At 48.2% G+C, this 16,291-nt stretch overlaps 1 protein-coding gene across 1 annotated transcript in view; it reads right to left on the bottom strand.

Moving 5' to 3' along the window:
• The window catches only part of TLL2 (tolloid like 2), a 135,204-nt gene extending 118,913 nt beyond the window's left edge, over positions 1–16,291 (bottom strand). Inside the window, exon 1 of the mRNA XM_061194834.1 lies at positions 15,944–16,291. Within this exon, the coding sequence (XP_061050817.1) occupies positions 15,944–16,133 (190 nt within the window). The 5' untranslated portion in view covers positions 16,134–16,291. The remainder of the gene's footprint in view (positions 1–15,943) is intronic.

Below are 16,291 nucleotides of genomic sequence, written 5' to 3'. Positions count from 1 at the left end.
CCAAGTCCCTATCAACAGATGACTGGATTAAGAAGATATTCATATATATATATATGTATATAATATTACTCAGCCATAAAAAAGAATTAAACACTGTCATTAGCAGCAATGTGGATAGACCTAGAGATTATTATGCTTAGTGAAATAAGTCAGACAGAGAAAGACAAATACTATATGATATCACTTAATATGTGAAATCTAAAAAATAGCACAAATGAATGTATGTACAAAACACAAACAGACTTACAGATATAGAAAACAAACTTGTGGTTACCAAAGGGGAGAGGAAGGGGGAGGGACAAATTAGGGGTATGGGATTAACAGATACAAACTACTATATATAAAATAGATAGGTAACAAGGATACACTGTAGAGCATAGGGAATTATACCCATTATCTTGTAATAACCTATAATGAATATAATCTGCAAAAAAACCTGAATCACTGTGCTGAAAATAACACAATATTGTAAATCAACTATACTTCAATTAAAATTTTATTTAATTGAAGTATTGAAAAATTAAATTGAAAAATTGAAAAAAATTTCAATTAAAAAAAATGCTACAGCTTGGCTTTCCAAGCAGGACTCACTTGGCTTAAGAAATACCTGCTCAACTAATTGCCCAGAAAAAAAGATTCTCTACCAGACTAGCATGAGCAGGTAGGCCATATTTGCAAGGCCAGTTAAGTTTTACAGCTCCAAATATATTTCATCTCACATGCCCATCCCACACAATTGGTGATGTTTTCTCTAAGTGCTGTGAGGTGACTTCTTGGACCCTCAGGAAAAGGAGCTGTGATCAATTAGCCATGTCTGACACTGGCCTGGGGAGGGAGTGGCATTGGAGGTGCCATACATGGGCCATTTACAAATGTATATTGTAAAAATACTAAAAATAGTTCCATCCATGGGAAAGAATATCTGCAGCAAGCCCTGAGCTATGATTCAAGTTATTCTTTTTATACTTACTTTCCACCCTCTCTGCCCTGCTCTGTGCCCAGGAAGGCGGATCCTGTGGACTCCTTCCTCCACGTCTCACAGCTCTCTGGCTTCTGCTTGCATTCAACCAGGAGGAGACCCTGGCAGATCAGAGGGAAGAGAGCAGAGAGCTGCAGGCATTTCTTCCCTGCTTTCTCCCTGCTTTGGTGCTGTATCCAAACTACTATATATAAAATATATTAGATAGGCAACAAGGATATACTATACAGCATAGGGAATTATACCCATTGTCTTATATACTGTCTTATGTACTGTCTTACCTATACTGGAATATAACCTGCAAAAAAACCCTGAATCATTATGTTGTACACCTGAAACTAATACAATATTGAAAATCAACTATACTTCAAGTGACTCAGCCACCTCCCCTCCTGCACAGCTCCAGCTCCAGCCGTAACATGGCTCCCTTCCCATTTCTTCAGCCACAGGGGAGACTTGCTAGTCTCTGGGTGCCTCACACCCTTCTTTGCATCCTAACCCTGTCTCTGTAAGTAGTCCCTTCATGAAGGTCTCTTCATTTGAAACATCTGGGGTAAAGTCTGGTTCCTGCTGGCACCTGGCTTGTACTGCTGTTCTAAGAAAATCCTCCCATTATTTCCATAGCTAAATGGGAAGATGGCATTCTGACTGGTAAACTGAATGGCTACTTTGGCCTAAGATAACACTTTTCACTGCTTAATTCCAGCAGCATACGACTTACTGCTGTCTCACACCTGCTATGTTCCCATAGCCTAAGCTCACATGGCTTCCATTCAGTAATGGAGAAAAGGGAGCAGTTTAGGTCCTAAAAGCCAGAAGCTTCCCAGGCTCTAATTTTGCATCTTATGTGCCTGATTCCAAGGCCAGGTATATCTCATAAGCTCTAATACCTCCACTGTGGAATGATCTCTTGTGGAGCATCAAGTTACCAGTGCAATTAAGCAGGACTCATTCTGAAGACAAAGGCCCATGGAGACCCTAAGTAGTGCAGAGAGTGGAAAGATACACTAGGTGGAGAGTAAAGGAGACCTGGGGTCCACCTCCAGGCATGTCGGGAGCTATCCATGTGAACTTGGACACATTACTGCCCTTTCAGGCCCTCAGGGTTCTCATAGGAAACATGAAAAACGGTATAAATAATTCCGAGGGTAACTTCCAGCTTTAACATTCTAAAAGATTTTACTCTAAAATCTTACCTTGTGTATCTAGTTAACATTCAATGATGGTCATGAGCCTATCATCACTTTGACTAAATTTTCTTCATAAAGTTCCAGCAAGTAGACTTATTGTCCACCAATACCTTTTCTCCCTTCTTCCCTAACAACAGAAACTATGATGTTCAGTTCCAGACCTTCCAGAAGAAATATTTCCCAGAATCCCATGTAGCTATCTACATGGTCATGTGACCATGGTCATGTGACTAACTTCCAGCCAATGAGATGAAAGCAGATGGCAGATGGCATCTCCTGGGAACCTTCTCTCACATTCTTTGTTCTTTTTCTTTTCCATGCCTTCCATGTCCAGACTGTGTTTGTGATGGTTTGAGCTCTGGCTACCATTGTGGACCATGAGGACAAGGGCCTCAGCCCCGGGAGAGTGGAGGGGCAGGATGGAAGGAGACTGGACCCTAGAGGACTTCCTGGAGCAGCACTGTCATACTGGCCATAGACTGCGGACCTCGACTTTGATGTGAGAAAGAAAGAAACTTCTGGCTTGTTTAGGCCAGTGTTCCAGCTATCAATATATTGCCTATCAGCTCTAAATCCACCCTTCTTTGTCATGCTTTGTGACACAAGCTGGACCCCGGAAACATTTCTCCTTTGTCAGCTGGCACGTTCGATTTTGTCAGTAGAGGGCACTAGAGGGACTGCAAGAGGAAGGGAATTCTCTTCCTGCTTCCGGGCCTCATCTTTCTTGCTCCTGTAGAGTGGCCACCAGCAGTGTTTGGGAAACCCATTGGCACCCAACTTTCAGAGTTTTGCCCAAACTCCAGTGGGCAATTCCCCACTTGTCAGCCTCTTCCTGTAGCATCTTAACAAACTTCTCCAACTGTAAGTGGGTCACAGCCATACCCTCTCCTATGAAGTTACAGCTGGGGAGGGGTGTGTGTGGGGTGACCTCTTCCAAATGTATTCCTTCCCTAGTAGCTGCTCCCTATATCTTCTATTCCTGTTTTCTTTAAAGTTCTCTCTACCTCCTTTTGTTAGTTAATAATCCTTTATATTAAATTTTTGAATTATTTCTGAAATTACTGATGTGGTTTCAGTCTCCCAACTGGCCCCTGATGGCCACAGCCAATTACCATGGGTTCATTACTAGCAATTTAACCTGATCTTAACTGATAGAGCCATGCAATCATCTCCATGGAACAAGTGAGTGATATGGTACAGGATAAGCTTTCTGCTTTTTAAAACTCTTCTCTCCAAAAATTATTTGTGACAAACGTGTCAGATAAAAGGTTGAAGTCCTATCTCTAACAGTTCCTACAAAATGTTTAAAAAATGACCACCTAATTAAAAAATGAACATAAGCAGAAAGAAAAAGAGTCCATAAATAAGAAGAAAAAAAAGCCCATAAATAGGAAATTCACACAGCAAAATAAATACAAATGGTCAAAATATATTTAAAGATTTTTTTTTATGTGGCCATTTTTAAAGTCTTTATTGAATTTGTTACAATATTGCTTCTGTTTTATGTTTTGTTTTTTGGCCTTGAGGCATGTGGGATCTTAGCTCCCCGACCAGGGATCAAACCCACACCCCCTACATTGGAAGGTGAAGTCATAACCACTGGACCACCAGGGAAGTCCCCAAAATATATTTTTTAAGGTTCAAAATTATTTGAAAAAGAAATACATTACAATATAAATGCAAATTGAAGAAACTGTAAATTATTTTTCTCTTATCAAACCAACAAAGATTTTAAAAACTAGAATACAACCATGTTAATCTTAATGAGAGTGCAAAGGAGTAAAAAAAAATTTGAAGGGCAATTTGAAAAAAAGAATCAGAAGCCCTAAAAGCATCTATACTTTTGACCCAGCAATTCTACGGGTAGAATTTTTTCTAAAAAAATAATTTAAAACATACACAAAAATCTAGCAATAAGGATGACTCCAGCATGATTGTTTATAATAGCAAAAGAAATGACTGGGGAAAAAAATCTTTATGTCCAACAATAGAGGATTGATTAAATTAAATTATGGTGCATCTATACCAAACAACTTAAATTGATGCCATACAAGTACATGTATTACATAAGCATCTTTATTATTGTGGAAGGAGGTTCATGGTACTAAGTGAAAGTGAAATACAAGCAGATTCAAAACTATATGTGTAGCATTTTAAAAAAATTACAATCATGTATGAAAAAATTTTGGAAGAATATACAACAAAGTGTTAACAACGGTTACTCCTCAGCCATGGAATTGCCAGAAATTTTTACTCTTGCTTGCTCTCTATATTTTCTAAATGTTCTCCAGTGGATGTATATTAGCTGTATAATTAAGAAAACTGTTTTATGTTAAAAAAAAATAATCTCCCTTTCCGGCCCATCTCAAGGGCACCCCAATGCTTGCTGAGCATCTCTGGATGAACTCATTTATGTTTCACTAGACTTTGAGACAGAGCTCAGCTTGGGACCTCTCCCACACACAAAGCCATGATCTCTCCCCCATTTTCCCTTCCTTTCCATTCCTGAGGCCCAAGTCTGGACTTGATGCTCCCAGGCCTAAAACCCCTGGTGGTCCTCCTATTTCCCGCTTCTACAGATCCTAAACATCATTTGTCTTCATCATAACGGCCATCTGCTCAAAAACCATCAATAGCTCCCCCTTTCTTAAGGGGCATGACTTAAATGTCTCAGCTTGAGGGTCACTGTTCCAAGCTTCTTTCAATCTTGCCACTACTATTCTGCAAATTAAACCGGGTATTCCCACAGCTCCAGACACATCCAAAGCATTCCTGCTGCCTTGCCTTGATTCATGATGTTTATTCTACCTGAAATGCCTTCCCCTGCATCCCAGTTTCTCCAAATCCTTTCCATCCTTCCAGGCCAAACTCAGGGCTCACTTGAGGTTTTTTTTTTTTCTTTTTAAATATATCTTTATTTCTCAAACTCAAAGCTTTATTTCATCGAGTTCTAACACATTTTGCATTGACAAGTGATTTCACCTGCATCCCATAAGAAGGTCAGTGGCCATTGCACCGAAGAGGAAACCTCACATATCCTAGGAAATTAATATTTGAAAGGCTATGCAAGTATAGAATAACAAAAAAGCTTCCAATTTAGTCTAATTTGTATCTTTTCATCTATAGTAATTTGGAAATTAATGGATAAAAACTTAATTTTCCTAAGCAGTGATTTTTTTTTTAAATTCATGAAAAAAAAAAAGACCAGATTGCTTGAGTTTTAAAACGCCCACAGATCCATATTATTTAACGACTTCCTCTTTAGCAGATGGTCTTCTCACCCTCCTATGCAAACACACATGACAATTTGCACCACCCCTCACTAGCTTACCAGGCTTACCAGGAAGCCTTCCTTGACTATCTTACAGTGATTGATCCCTTTTCCAAATCCCTATAGTATCTCATTTGCTCAGTTTTTCATTTGGCAAATATTGGTTGAGCACCCACCATGTGCCAGGCACTGTGCTGGTGACTGGGAAACCAAATGAATCTAATTTCTACCCCTTGAAGTTCACTGTCCGATATGGAGACAGACATTGAGCAAATAAATAGTCACTCCAATACCCAGTTACGGACTGTAAAACGTGCAGGGAAACAAAGGTGATGAGAGATTTAAAAGAAGGGACCTGATTGAGATCAGGCCTGAGAAGGCCTGGGCGGGGGAAGGATATGTAAACTGAAGGTCCTAAGTGGGTCTAATTTTGCAAACATGATCAAACGTGCATTTCAAAAAGATCATTCTGCCTGCAACACGGAAAACAGATTTTGGGAGGCAAGGGGGCAGCAGGGAGATGGGTTCAGGTACCATCGCAGTAGCCTACGTGGGAGCCGGTGGGATTTAGACCAAACAGTGGCAGTAAAGATGGAGAGAAGTGGATGGGCTTAAATTTGGAAACAGAATTGGCAGGACTTGGGTTGGACTGCATGAGAAGGGGAGGGAGAGACCCGTATCCAGGATGGCACCGGGTTTCTGGTTGAAGCACCTGGCATCACGACCAGGTGCCACCTGGCACATGCCACCATGAGGCCCAGACCTTAGCGAACCACGGCCGACTCTGAGCACAGGGGGAGAGGATGGCGAACCAGTGCCGGCTCAGCGGGAAGAAAACTGACCCAGGGATGGGAAAAAGAGTTAGGGTGGAAGGTGGCCTGCTCCTGTGGGAAACTGGCTCACGCAGGACTCACATCAACTCAAGGCCAGTAACCCCGGTGGGAGGAAGGGGAGGAGGCTCAGTGCAAATTGCAGGATGAGCCGGGAGATAAGTGGCCCAGCTGGTGGAGCGGGTGAAGACTCGGGGCTGAACATCAACACTCAAGTGCTCATGCAGGCGAGCTTGAGAATATTTATTGGTAATTGACAGAAGTGGTTAGAGGGTGGTGTGATCACAGATAGGTCTGTAACCAATCAGCAGGAAAGTTCGGTTCCTGTCGCTATGTTTGCATCCGGGCAGAACCGTATTATGAGCGGGCTAAGAGGATACCCTGAGAAACCTGCTTCTACGCATTTGGTTTATCTGTTATCCGCTCCCTGCTTCATGGATGAGAGCAAGCGAGCTGTGGAGCAATAAATTATCACTTGCTGCACGCTCTGGATCCCAAGAGAACTCTCTGCAGAGGGAGAGATAAGCCGACACAGGCCACTGAGAAACTGTCACTTATAGGGAAATTCTTAAATGGGGAACAATAACAGGCATAATCATAATAGCAAGGAGAATAGCTAAAAATTAGTGACCGCTTGCTAAACACTTCTTGTTCACTGCCTCATTCAATCTGCAAACAAACCTAGTTCATGGGTTTTCATATCATTCCCATTTTCTAAATGAAGAAACTGAGGCTGAGAGAGGTGAAGAAACTTAGTCAAAACCACACAGGCAGTGAGGACAGAGGCAGGCTTCAAGCCACGGGCTGCCTGATGCCAAAAGTAGTCTCTTAAACAGGATGTTTCACTGCTCTGCTCTGTTACCCAGGCTGCCACTCACCCAAGGCTTCCTTAGGAAACATGGGCCATCGAGGCCCTCTCCCTCTGGGCTGGGGAGAGTGGCTGGACCCATCGTCCTCAACTGACCTGACACCCAGGCACTGCCCCGGGCCGTGCGGGAAAGGGATGGGGGAACAGAGAGGGAGAAAGTTGCATTTCAACACCTTGTATGATTCATTTATTCTTCCCTATGCTTTGGGACTAAGAGTACTCTGAAGGCCAGAATTGCCTCATCCTTGTTGGGTTCCTAGCCAAGGACAGAGAAAAAAGTGGGGAGAAGGTGGTGGGCTATGGTGCTCTGTGGAACAAGTGTACAAATATGACCTTCAGACTGAGCAGCAGGGAGATGCTTGTTGACTGCGGGGGTCAGCGATCCAGGAGAGGAGAAGCCGTTCCGGGGTTGGAGAGGTGGTGTGCTTCAACGGGAGAACAGGGGTTTGAGGTGTTTGTCCCACTGCTTACAAGTTCAGTATCCTGTGCGGGCCCTAGCCCAGCCTCTCCCCTGTACAAGCACCCAGACCTCGTCCTGCAACACCCACAAGATCATAAGATCTCAGAGCATCTCTCGTGAGTGCCTGGATCATCTCCTGGCTATCTGAGAGACCAATGGAGAGAACAGAAGGAAAGGAGCTTTATAAACAATGCTAAGGCAATGCTGTAACCACTGTGAGAGGTTAATATCATTGTCCTTCCTCTTGAAAAACATGGTGAGGGGTGAGAAGGCAAAGGTGTGGGGACCAGTGAAGTTACAGCCTCTATTCAGATTGCTTGACTACCTATGGTAGAAGGATGTGCATTGCCATCAAATGCGACGTGGGCCCAAATCCTGCTTGTAGCTCGGCTATTTGGACCCTGGAGGAATGCTGCTGGAAAGAGGAGTGGCTGGGAGGAACCACTGGCTGAATGGAGGCTCAGACTCAACACCATTCACACATCTCCGGTCAGGGGCTGGCTTCTCGGGTGGGGCCTGGACACCTGGTTGGCTTGCAGTACGTGGAACCCCCAGCCTAACGTCAAAGAAGCCAGTGAGTGCCACGGCAGATTTGTTTTTAGAGCAAGGTCTCTGGATACAGAAGAACTATTACCATCAGCATCGCTAGGAAACATAAAACTCTGAAATCATCATCTGCTCCAGTTGTTCAGATACTTGGTTTCCTGCTCTTGGAAACCTTGTTGGATTTCTGTGGGATGATAATAATAAAAACAACAATATTTACTGAATGTTTACCGTGTTCCAGGCACTAAGTGCTTGGTCTATGTTAACTCATCCAACCTTTATAATCACCCTCTGTGGTAGACACTAGTATCCACATTTTATGGGTGAGAACACTGAGATCCAGAAAGCTTAAGCGGCTGGCTCAGGGCCTCACAGCCATTCAGCGGGAGAGCTAGGACCTGAAGCCCAGCAATGCGCCTCCAGAGTCAGCTCACTCCTCAGCGCTCTCATAGGAACAGAAAGTGATGCTGTTCGTGTAATTCAATTTAATGCTCACGACAGTTTCTTCGGAGGCCACAAAACGACAGCAGTATTTCACATTTATTGAGTGCTTCTATTTGCTCAGCACAGTATCAAGTGCCTTTCATTCAACAACAGCCTGTGAACTAGGAGTATCTCTTAACCGCATGATGTACATGAGGAAGCTGAGACTTTAAATGCTGCGGGACTCGCTCAAGTTCTCACGGCCAGTAAGTGACAGAGATGAGAAAGAAAATCCAAGTCAGTCTGAGTCCAAAGTTTGGGTACCGAACCAACAGGCCAGCGAGGAGCTAGGCGTTCAAACAACCATGGCCCCGGGGCCGGGGAGAGCCCTGAGAGTGGCGGGAGAAGCAGCCGTCGGGGGAAGGTCCAGAGCTGACGGGAGGTGCTGCTGGCCTGTCTGCACTCGGCTTCCATCAGGAGCATCTTCCCGCTGAGGAGGCCATGCCCAGGAGCTCCCGGGGACAGGGCTGAGGTCTGATTGGCACTTAGCTCCTCAGCACCCACGGCCTGGCAGGTGCCCTGCAGACTAGGGGCTGTCGTCATGGCTCCTCCTCTCCTCTCACTGGGCTGGACGGAGGAGTAAAGGGCACTTCCCCCCCAACACACACCACCCCCAGGAGAGGGTGCAAGACACTGACCGCTGCACGGCTGGGCAGGAGAAAGATGGAAAACGGGTTCCACTGACATCAGAGTTGCGGACCCACTTGGAGACTTTTCTGTCTCCAGTGTAGAGCTCTGCCTACAGAGATAGCGTCAGAAGTCAAAAGAGGACCAATGTCGGGCAGAGGGTCTAGGCCTGAGGGTGTGTCTCCAGATGCAAAATGGGAACCATCCCAGCTGCTTGCTAACTCCGGGGGCTGGGGTGAAGGTCAACGGGCAGGTGTTCTTACTATCATTCAGCTCTTGGAACATCCTTGCACAAAAGGGGCTGACGTGTTCCCCTTCTGACCTCCCCTCCCCCAGATGCTGCACCACCTGCGCCCCCCAGCATGAGTCATGATCCTGGCTGGGACCTCTGGGCTCTGTTGGGCACCTGATGGCCACACGTTCTCTGCCTACTCGGTTAGCCGAATCCTCAGTGTGGGCAGCCTGTGTCTCTCAGCCGACAGCTCTTCAGGAACCAAGACGGTGCGTTTCCTCCCCCAGCCTCTGCCCTGGCCCCTCCTCATCATCACTGACTTTTTCCTTTTTAATCTTTATTGGGCTATAACTCACATACCAAAAAAATTCACCCTTCACTTACTTTTGAGACCCTGTTTACCAATAATTATCAGGTCTGAATTTAAGAATCCCTAACTAAATACACTACATGAAATCACTTGTTCACTTATCACAAAAAAATTCAAATTCCTCTAGAGCATTTCAACAAGAGTTCAAGAAGTACTTGTGAGCAGCTGCTCTGTGCCCTAGTAATGTACATATCCATCACTGAACTCTTGCCTCGTCCAGAAAATGTGCTGAGCACGCGACAAACAGTCTATCATTTGACCCTTGCCATGACCCTGAGAAGTGAATATTAGTCCTTCTCAAGGGAGGAAACTGAGGCTCAGAGAGGTTAAGTAACTTTCTCAAGGTCACAAAGCCTTGCATGGGCAGCAGATTTTGGATCCAGGTCTGTCAAGTGTCAAAGCCCGAGCTCTTAACCACCTCATGCCCTGCCCCCGGGCACTTCACGGGTGAAAAATTGGAGACAGAGGTGGACTAGATGCGCCTCCTGCCTGGAGAAGTGGGAAAGATAAACATTTCATTTCCATACAGCCCTGAGATATTTTAACTCCATCAAATCAGCACCTGCCCGAATCAGCAAGGACACCATGACAAGTAGGGATAAAAATAAAGTTGTAAAACTGCCAGCCGCCCTCACCTGGGTGTGGCCCCTGGGGAGAGACAAGGTGCCAGGGAGATGGCACCTCCCGCTCTGGGGACAGGCTGTGCCAGGGAGACAGCCTTCCAGGAGGTACCATGGAAGCCTCACACCTGTACAGAAGAATCCAGGGCACCTGCCCCTGCCATGAAGGATGGAAACTCTGGGGGAGCGCTGCCCAGGACCACATCCCCCAGCTCCACCCGGAGCACTCTCAGGAGGGCTGCTGCCCACTGGGATGGCTCTGCTTCCCTTCCAGGCTGACAGTGAGCTTGGAGGTTCCTCCAGCCATGGACCCAACCCACACAGGGCCAGAATCATCATTCCCTCATTCAGCAAATATTGACGAGTACCTACGGCGTGTCGCTGGGCACTGGGCTTACAGCAGTGACCAAAGCAGACAACAATCCCTGACCTCACACAGTTTGACATTCCAGCCTCGTATCAGTAACGTGAGGGCTGCTGGCAGGAGCTGCCCAGAGAGTGCTGTCCTAGAGGGCTCCGGTGACCCCCCAAATAAGGAGCTGATTGGTAAGGTCACTGTCTCTGGGAGAGAATGACAAGATGGAGTGGGGCCCCAAATTCCAGGCAGAAGTCAGGTCTAAAAGTGAGAGGAAGGGCTACAGACTTGCTCATGAGGAAAGAGCTAGTTCCCAGGCCAGCACCCTCACCCTGACTCCTGAGCCATTAGCCGTCAGGGACTGCCGACTGTATTTATTGATGAAGGAATATATATGTTTATCATATGTGAAGGCCCTGGCATTTATCAAGCCACCAGCTGAAAAGTAAAGCTGCTGTCAGCCAGTTCCCTTGGGTTTAATAAACCCAAAAGGCTACAGAGCACTTTACAGTTTACAAGGTTATTTGCATATCATTTGAGCCTCAGGTAGACAATGTTGGTGACCTGAGTCCCATATCCTCAGCTCAACTCTGGGCAGTTCCATGCATCCACTGCATGGCTCCCCACTTTTCTGCTTGAGAATTTTTTCGGAATCCGTAGAGCTCAAGGAGCCCGCCCACACAGGTGCAGGGAAGTTCATGCCTCAAGGAATGGTCATATTCTCCCAAACTGGCTGCTACAATAGCCCCCATTCCACATGCTCTTTTAACAATGTGACTTTGACATGCCTCTCGTGGAGAGATGGGCTATGTTCCCTCCCCTGAATCTGGGAGAGCTTGTGACCATGGTGGAAGTGATGATACGTAGCTTCTGAGGCAAGGTCATAAAAGGCAATAGAGCTGCCATCTGGTTCCCTTGGGATGTGTACACTTAGAATCTAGCTGCCATGCTGTGAGGAAGCCTAATCAGCCCACATGGAGAGCACACAGAGAGGCTACCTGTAGGTTCTGGCCAACAGTCCAACTGAGGCCCCAGGCAACAGCCAGCCTCAACTGCCAGATGTGAGAGAACAAGAGAGCCTCCAGATGATTCCAGCCCCCAATTGTCAAGTCACCTACAGCCTGCAAGTCTTCACAGCAGAGGCTCAGACACTGGGGAGCAGAGGTAGACCACTTCTGCTGTGCCTTTTCCAAACTCCTGATCTACAGACCCACCAACATAGTAAAATGGCTGTTGTTCTATACCACAGAGTTTGGGTAGTTTTTTACACAGGAATAGAAACTGGAAAAGGGAGCAAACAATGAAGGACAGCAGCCTTTGGATAAATTCTCCAGCCTCCTATTCCCTGGGCAGATAATTATGGGAGGCCTTATGGAAGGCCTGGGTGGGGACATGGCCCCATCAACTAAAGCAGTTACCTCAATTCCACTCCCTTCACTGGATTTCCTCTTTCCCTGTCATACTCGCCCTGCTCCCTCACCCTGTTCCTTGGGGTCACCTCCTAAATGATTTATCTACACACAAGTCCTGTCTAAGACTCTGCTCTCTCAGGAGTACAGCTACAACTAGCCTTATGTCTATCCTAAAAGGCAAGCAGTTTTGTTCCCACCCCCATTTTGCAGATGAGGAGACTGAGGCATGGAGACGTGGAGGACCTGCTCAAGGCCACACGAAGAGTAAGAGGCAGGGTCAGGACAAGAATCCTGGCCTCTGGCTCTGAATACAGCTAAAGAATTATGGGTGAGGGCAAGCAACCAGGAGAAGCCCTCAGAAGCTTTGCAAAAGTTGTTCTCAGGGCCGTGGTGGTTGGAAGGATGTCTTGTAATTTACTGTCAGTTGAACTCTTGACCTCACTTACAGTATCAGATGAAAAACAAACAGCAGAGCTGAGGACGCCAGACAGAGACCACACCCAGGAAGTCCCACGCATTTTACCAGCCCCAGGCCAGGAGGGCTTCCCAGGCCCACTCCCACTCCACAATCATCTGATTTTAAAAGCGTCCCTTTTTACAGCATCAAATGGATTGTTTGCTAGTAAATTTAAATTTTACACCTTAAAACTTACTTCAAAGGTCAGCATGAAGATGTTCTTTCACAAGTTTCTAGGAAATCTGTTTATAAAGTACTTAACTATATGTCACGTACTGTCCTAAGCACATTAATCTGTTGGGAATCATCCTCATTTACAAATGAGGAAACTAAGGCATGGAGAAATTCAGTGACTTGCCCAAGGTCACACACAGTTTGTAAATGACAGAGTAAATAGTAAAATGTGTAAATGGTAAAACTGTAAATGACAGAACACTGACCCGTTTGCTCAGCCTCTGAGATCCTGAGCTGGAAGCAAAGGTCATAGAACCATAGAAGACTGAGAAGGAAGGGGCCAGGGGCACAAACTCAGGTGCCCACAAGGAGTGAAGAGGGCGCAGGGCAAGATGGCGGATGTGGACTAAGGGAGCCAGCTTCCTGGACCTGTCAGTTTGCCACCCTAACTAGTCCAACAGTTTCACTCTATGGATGAGGAATTAAGGGCCAGAGAGGAGGGGCTTGCCAGGGTACACAGCTCCTGAGAAGTCAGGAACAGACCCCAGACTCTCTGTCTGCACTCTGCATCCACAGCAGAATGGAGACACACACCCCCTCCCCCCTCCCGCCAGCTCAAGAAGGGGCAGGTGGGAGGTGTTTTAGGTTCAAAGCCCTGAGGCAGGTCCTAGGCAGAGGACTTCTGGCTAGAGGAGTCAGGGAGTTAGCATGTGACTGGGATAGGAGGAAAGGCTGCCCCTTAAGGTTTGGTTTGAATATGAAACCAGGAAAGACAGTGTTCCCCGCAAGCCGAGAGGCACTTCCTTACACTGAGTCTCCAGTCCTTGGTGAACTGCTTATTGTCCTTCCAGAAGGCGGTTCCCTTGTTCAGGGAATTTCCAGAAGCATGAGTAGACTGATGTGACATTTCCCCTAGGTCTCCCTTGCCATCGCCCTCTTCTGGTCACTCTTAGCATCAGTATGGATGAGGGAGAGGTCAAGGGGTTGGGAATATGGAGGATGGCTGCGGAGGATGAATGGAGCTGGCTGAAACCACACAGCTACTTTCCGGCCCTGCTGCCCATCCTGTCCAGTCCGTGAAGAGTCACAGAACACGCATGCCCTGGTTATCTAGCATTTCTCCAAAATTATTGGAGAAAAATGAGGCCCCAACAGGCAAACCTGCTTTAGTGTTATTCCACAAGGCTGAGACCAGGAGCTGGAGAGCCCTCACAGACGGACCTATGCCTCTTTCACCGGGATTCGCAGGCCCTAGATCAGCACCCAGCATCCCAGAGGTGCTCGATACATTCCCGAACGCACTGATTGCTGCCCCAGCCCAGGCCCCAGCTGCCCACACTGCCTCCCAGAGGCCCCAGTTCACATCCAGTAAAGTCCAGGACCTGACAGGTGCAGGTGATGGCTGATCACTTTGCCCCCATCCCAGTTTTGCAGCCCCAGTGCCCCTCATTTCAGGCAAGGGCACCATTCAGTGCTCCAGAGACTCTTCAACCTGGTCAGGACCGAGGTCCCATGAGGAACTGAGATACCTTAGTCAGGGCATACTACCTGCTGATATTCTCTCAAATTAGCCAGGAATCAACTCTGCCCTCCTTCCTAACTCAGAAGCCCCACAAGGTACAGCAATAATAGATGGCTATACTGGAGGAATCTTCCTGCAGCATGAGCCCAGGACCCTCAAACCTGGTATGATCCTCAACCTTCACAAGATTCTCAAGTCTCACACTCTCCTAGGTCCTCTGGCTTCCCAGTAACCTGGTCTCCCCCAGACTTCACCCAGTTCTGACCTGCCCAACCCCCAGCTTAGACCACACTCGCTGCAGTAACAACACAAATAATCACAGTGTCATCACAATTATTCCATTTGCAGAGAATTTCCCCATAGATTATCTGAGTCCTCCAACAATTACTGTCCCTAATTCAGATGAGGAAACTGAGGCTACTAGAGTTTTCCAGGGAGTGAGGGAACGGGGTCACACTGGCTCATGCACGGCACTTCCCTCATCAACTGGAAGAAAAGCACCCTGCCCTTCTGCAGATGGAGGCTGCGAGCTTCCCTTGGTCCGCTCATCTCTGCGGGCCGCCGAGTGAAGCGGCCGGACCCTGCCTAGAGATAAACACCAGGACCCGCGGCCCCTGGCCACCGGCCAGGAGCCGCTCGGCGGGCTTCTGAGACCGTCCGCTCTCGGGGGCGTGAGTATCCCTCTGTCCCAGCTGGGAACTGTCCCAGATCCATCGGCTTTCTTTGGAACATGCGCTTGGGCCCTTCTGGGGCTGACGCCTCAACTATTCCGGCTCGGAAGCTACTCCCCTTGGGACACACAAGCCGGTTGGTGGTTCGTGGGAAGCGGGAGCTGCAGTGCCCCCGCGCCAGAAAGACCCCCGCGCGGCTTCCTGGCGGGATTAGAGCACCTGACGGCTTCCATCTCCGCCGGCCCAGGGAGACCCCCAGGCGCGACCGCACTGAGGGGGCTACAGGGAAGTTTGCGGCAACTTGAGTCATACACATTCCCCCTCGGCTACCTCTTTCTTTTTGCCTGCTGTGAAGCTTTTCGCTTTTTAATACTCTCTTCCCAAGAGTAACCACAAGATCTTGGGAAACTTTGCGTGAAACTTACAAATGCCATGAAATCGGAGCCAGCAACATCGTGTGAGCCTGAGAACGCCGCGCCCAGCCCGGCTCCCGCTCCTCTGCTCCAGCCCAGCGCGACCGACGGTGGCCCGTGTTGACCACCTGGCTGTCAGGCGACTCCGGCGCCCGCCCCAGTCCTTGGGCCCCCTCTCGGCCTCGGGCACCCGCCCTCATTCGCTTTGGGAACGCTCCCGCGGCCGCCACCCTGTGCGCGCCGCAAACCAGGGGCCGGGACGTCCCAGTCGGAGTGTTATTTAAGCAGTCCCTCTGGGGCATTGTTTTCCCGGGGAGCTCGAGAGATCTCGGGGGGGTGGGGAGAGGAGGGGAGACCCGCCCCACAGACGGCTGAGCTGGCTTGCCCACCACCTCATTTGCATTTCAAAGACAAACTTCTGCCGGACATCCCCGGCGGCGGCGGCGGCGGCGGCGGCACCTACCGGCTTTGCACGGGTCATGGTAATGCTCCAGCTGCTGCTCCGCGCTCTCCTCGTCTTCCAGCACCGAGTAGTCCCAGGTGGCGTCCGAGCGCTCCCCGAGCCCCCAGGCGTCGCGGGGCAGCGGCAGCAGCAGTAGCAGGAGAGGCAGCAGCAGTGGCACAAGGGCCCCGAGCGCAGTCACCCGGGGCATGATTGCGAGGGGCCGGCGAAGACCGAGGGAGTTGGGAGCACCGAAATCTGGGCCCTAGCGGGGGACGGTGTACAGGGTCGGGTCGGCGGCGACCCGGGAGCGGCGATTACGCGCGGCTGCCCGGCATGGCTCGGGCGTGGAACCAGCAGAGCGCGGCG

The sequence above is a fragment of the Eubalaena glacialis genome, chromosome 1 (assembly GCF_028564815.1).
Source record: "Eubalaena glacialis isolate mEubGla1 chromosome 1, mEubGla1.1.hap2.+ XY, whole genome shotgun sequence".
Taxonomy (NCBI): domain Eukaryota; kingdom Metazoa; phylum Chordata; class Mammalia; order Artiodactyla; family Balaenidae; genus Eubalaena; species Eubalaena glacialis.
Note: the sequence above shows the minus strand (reverse complement) of the source record. Positions and strands in the feature narration are given on the sequence as shown.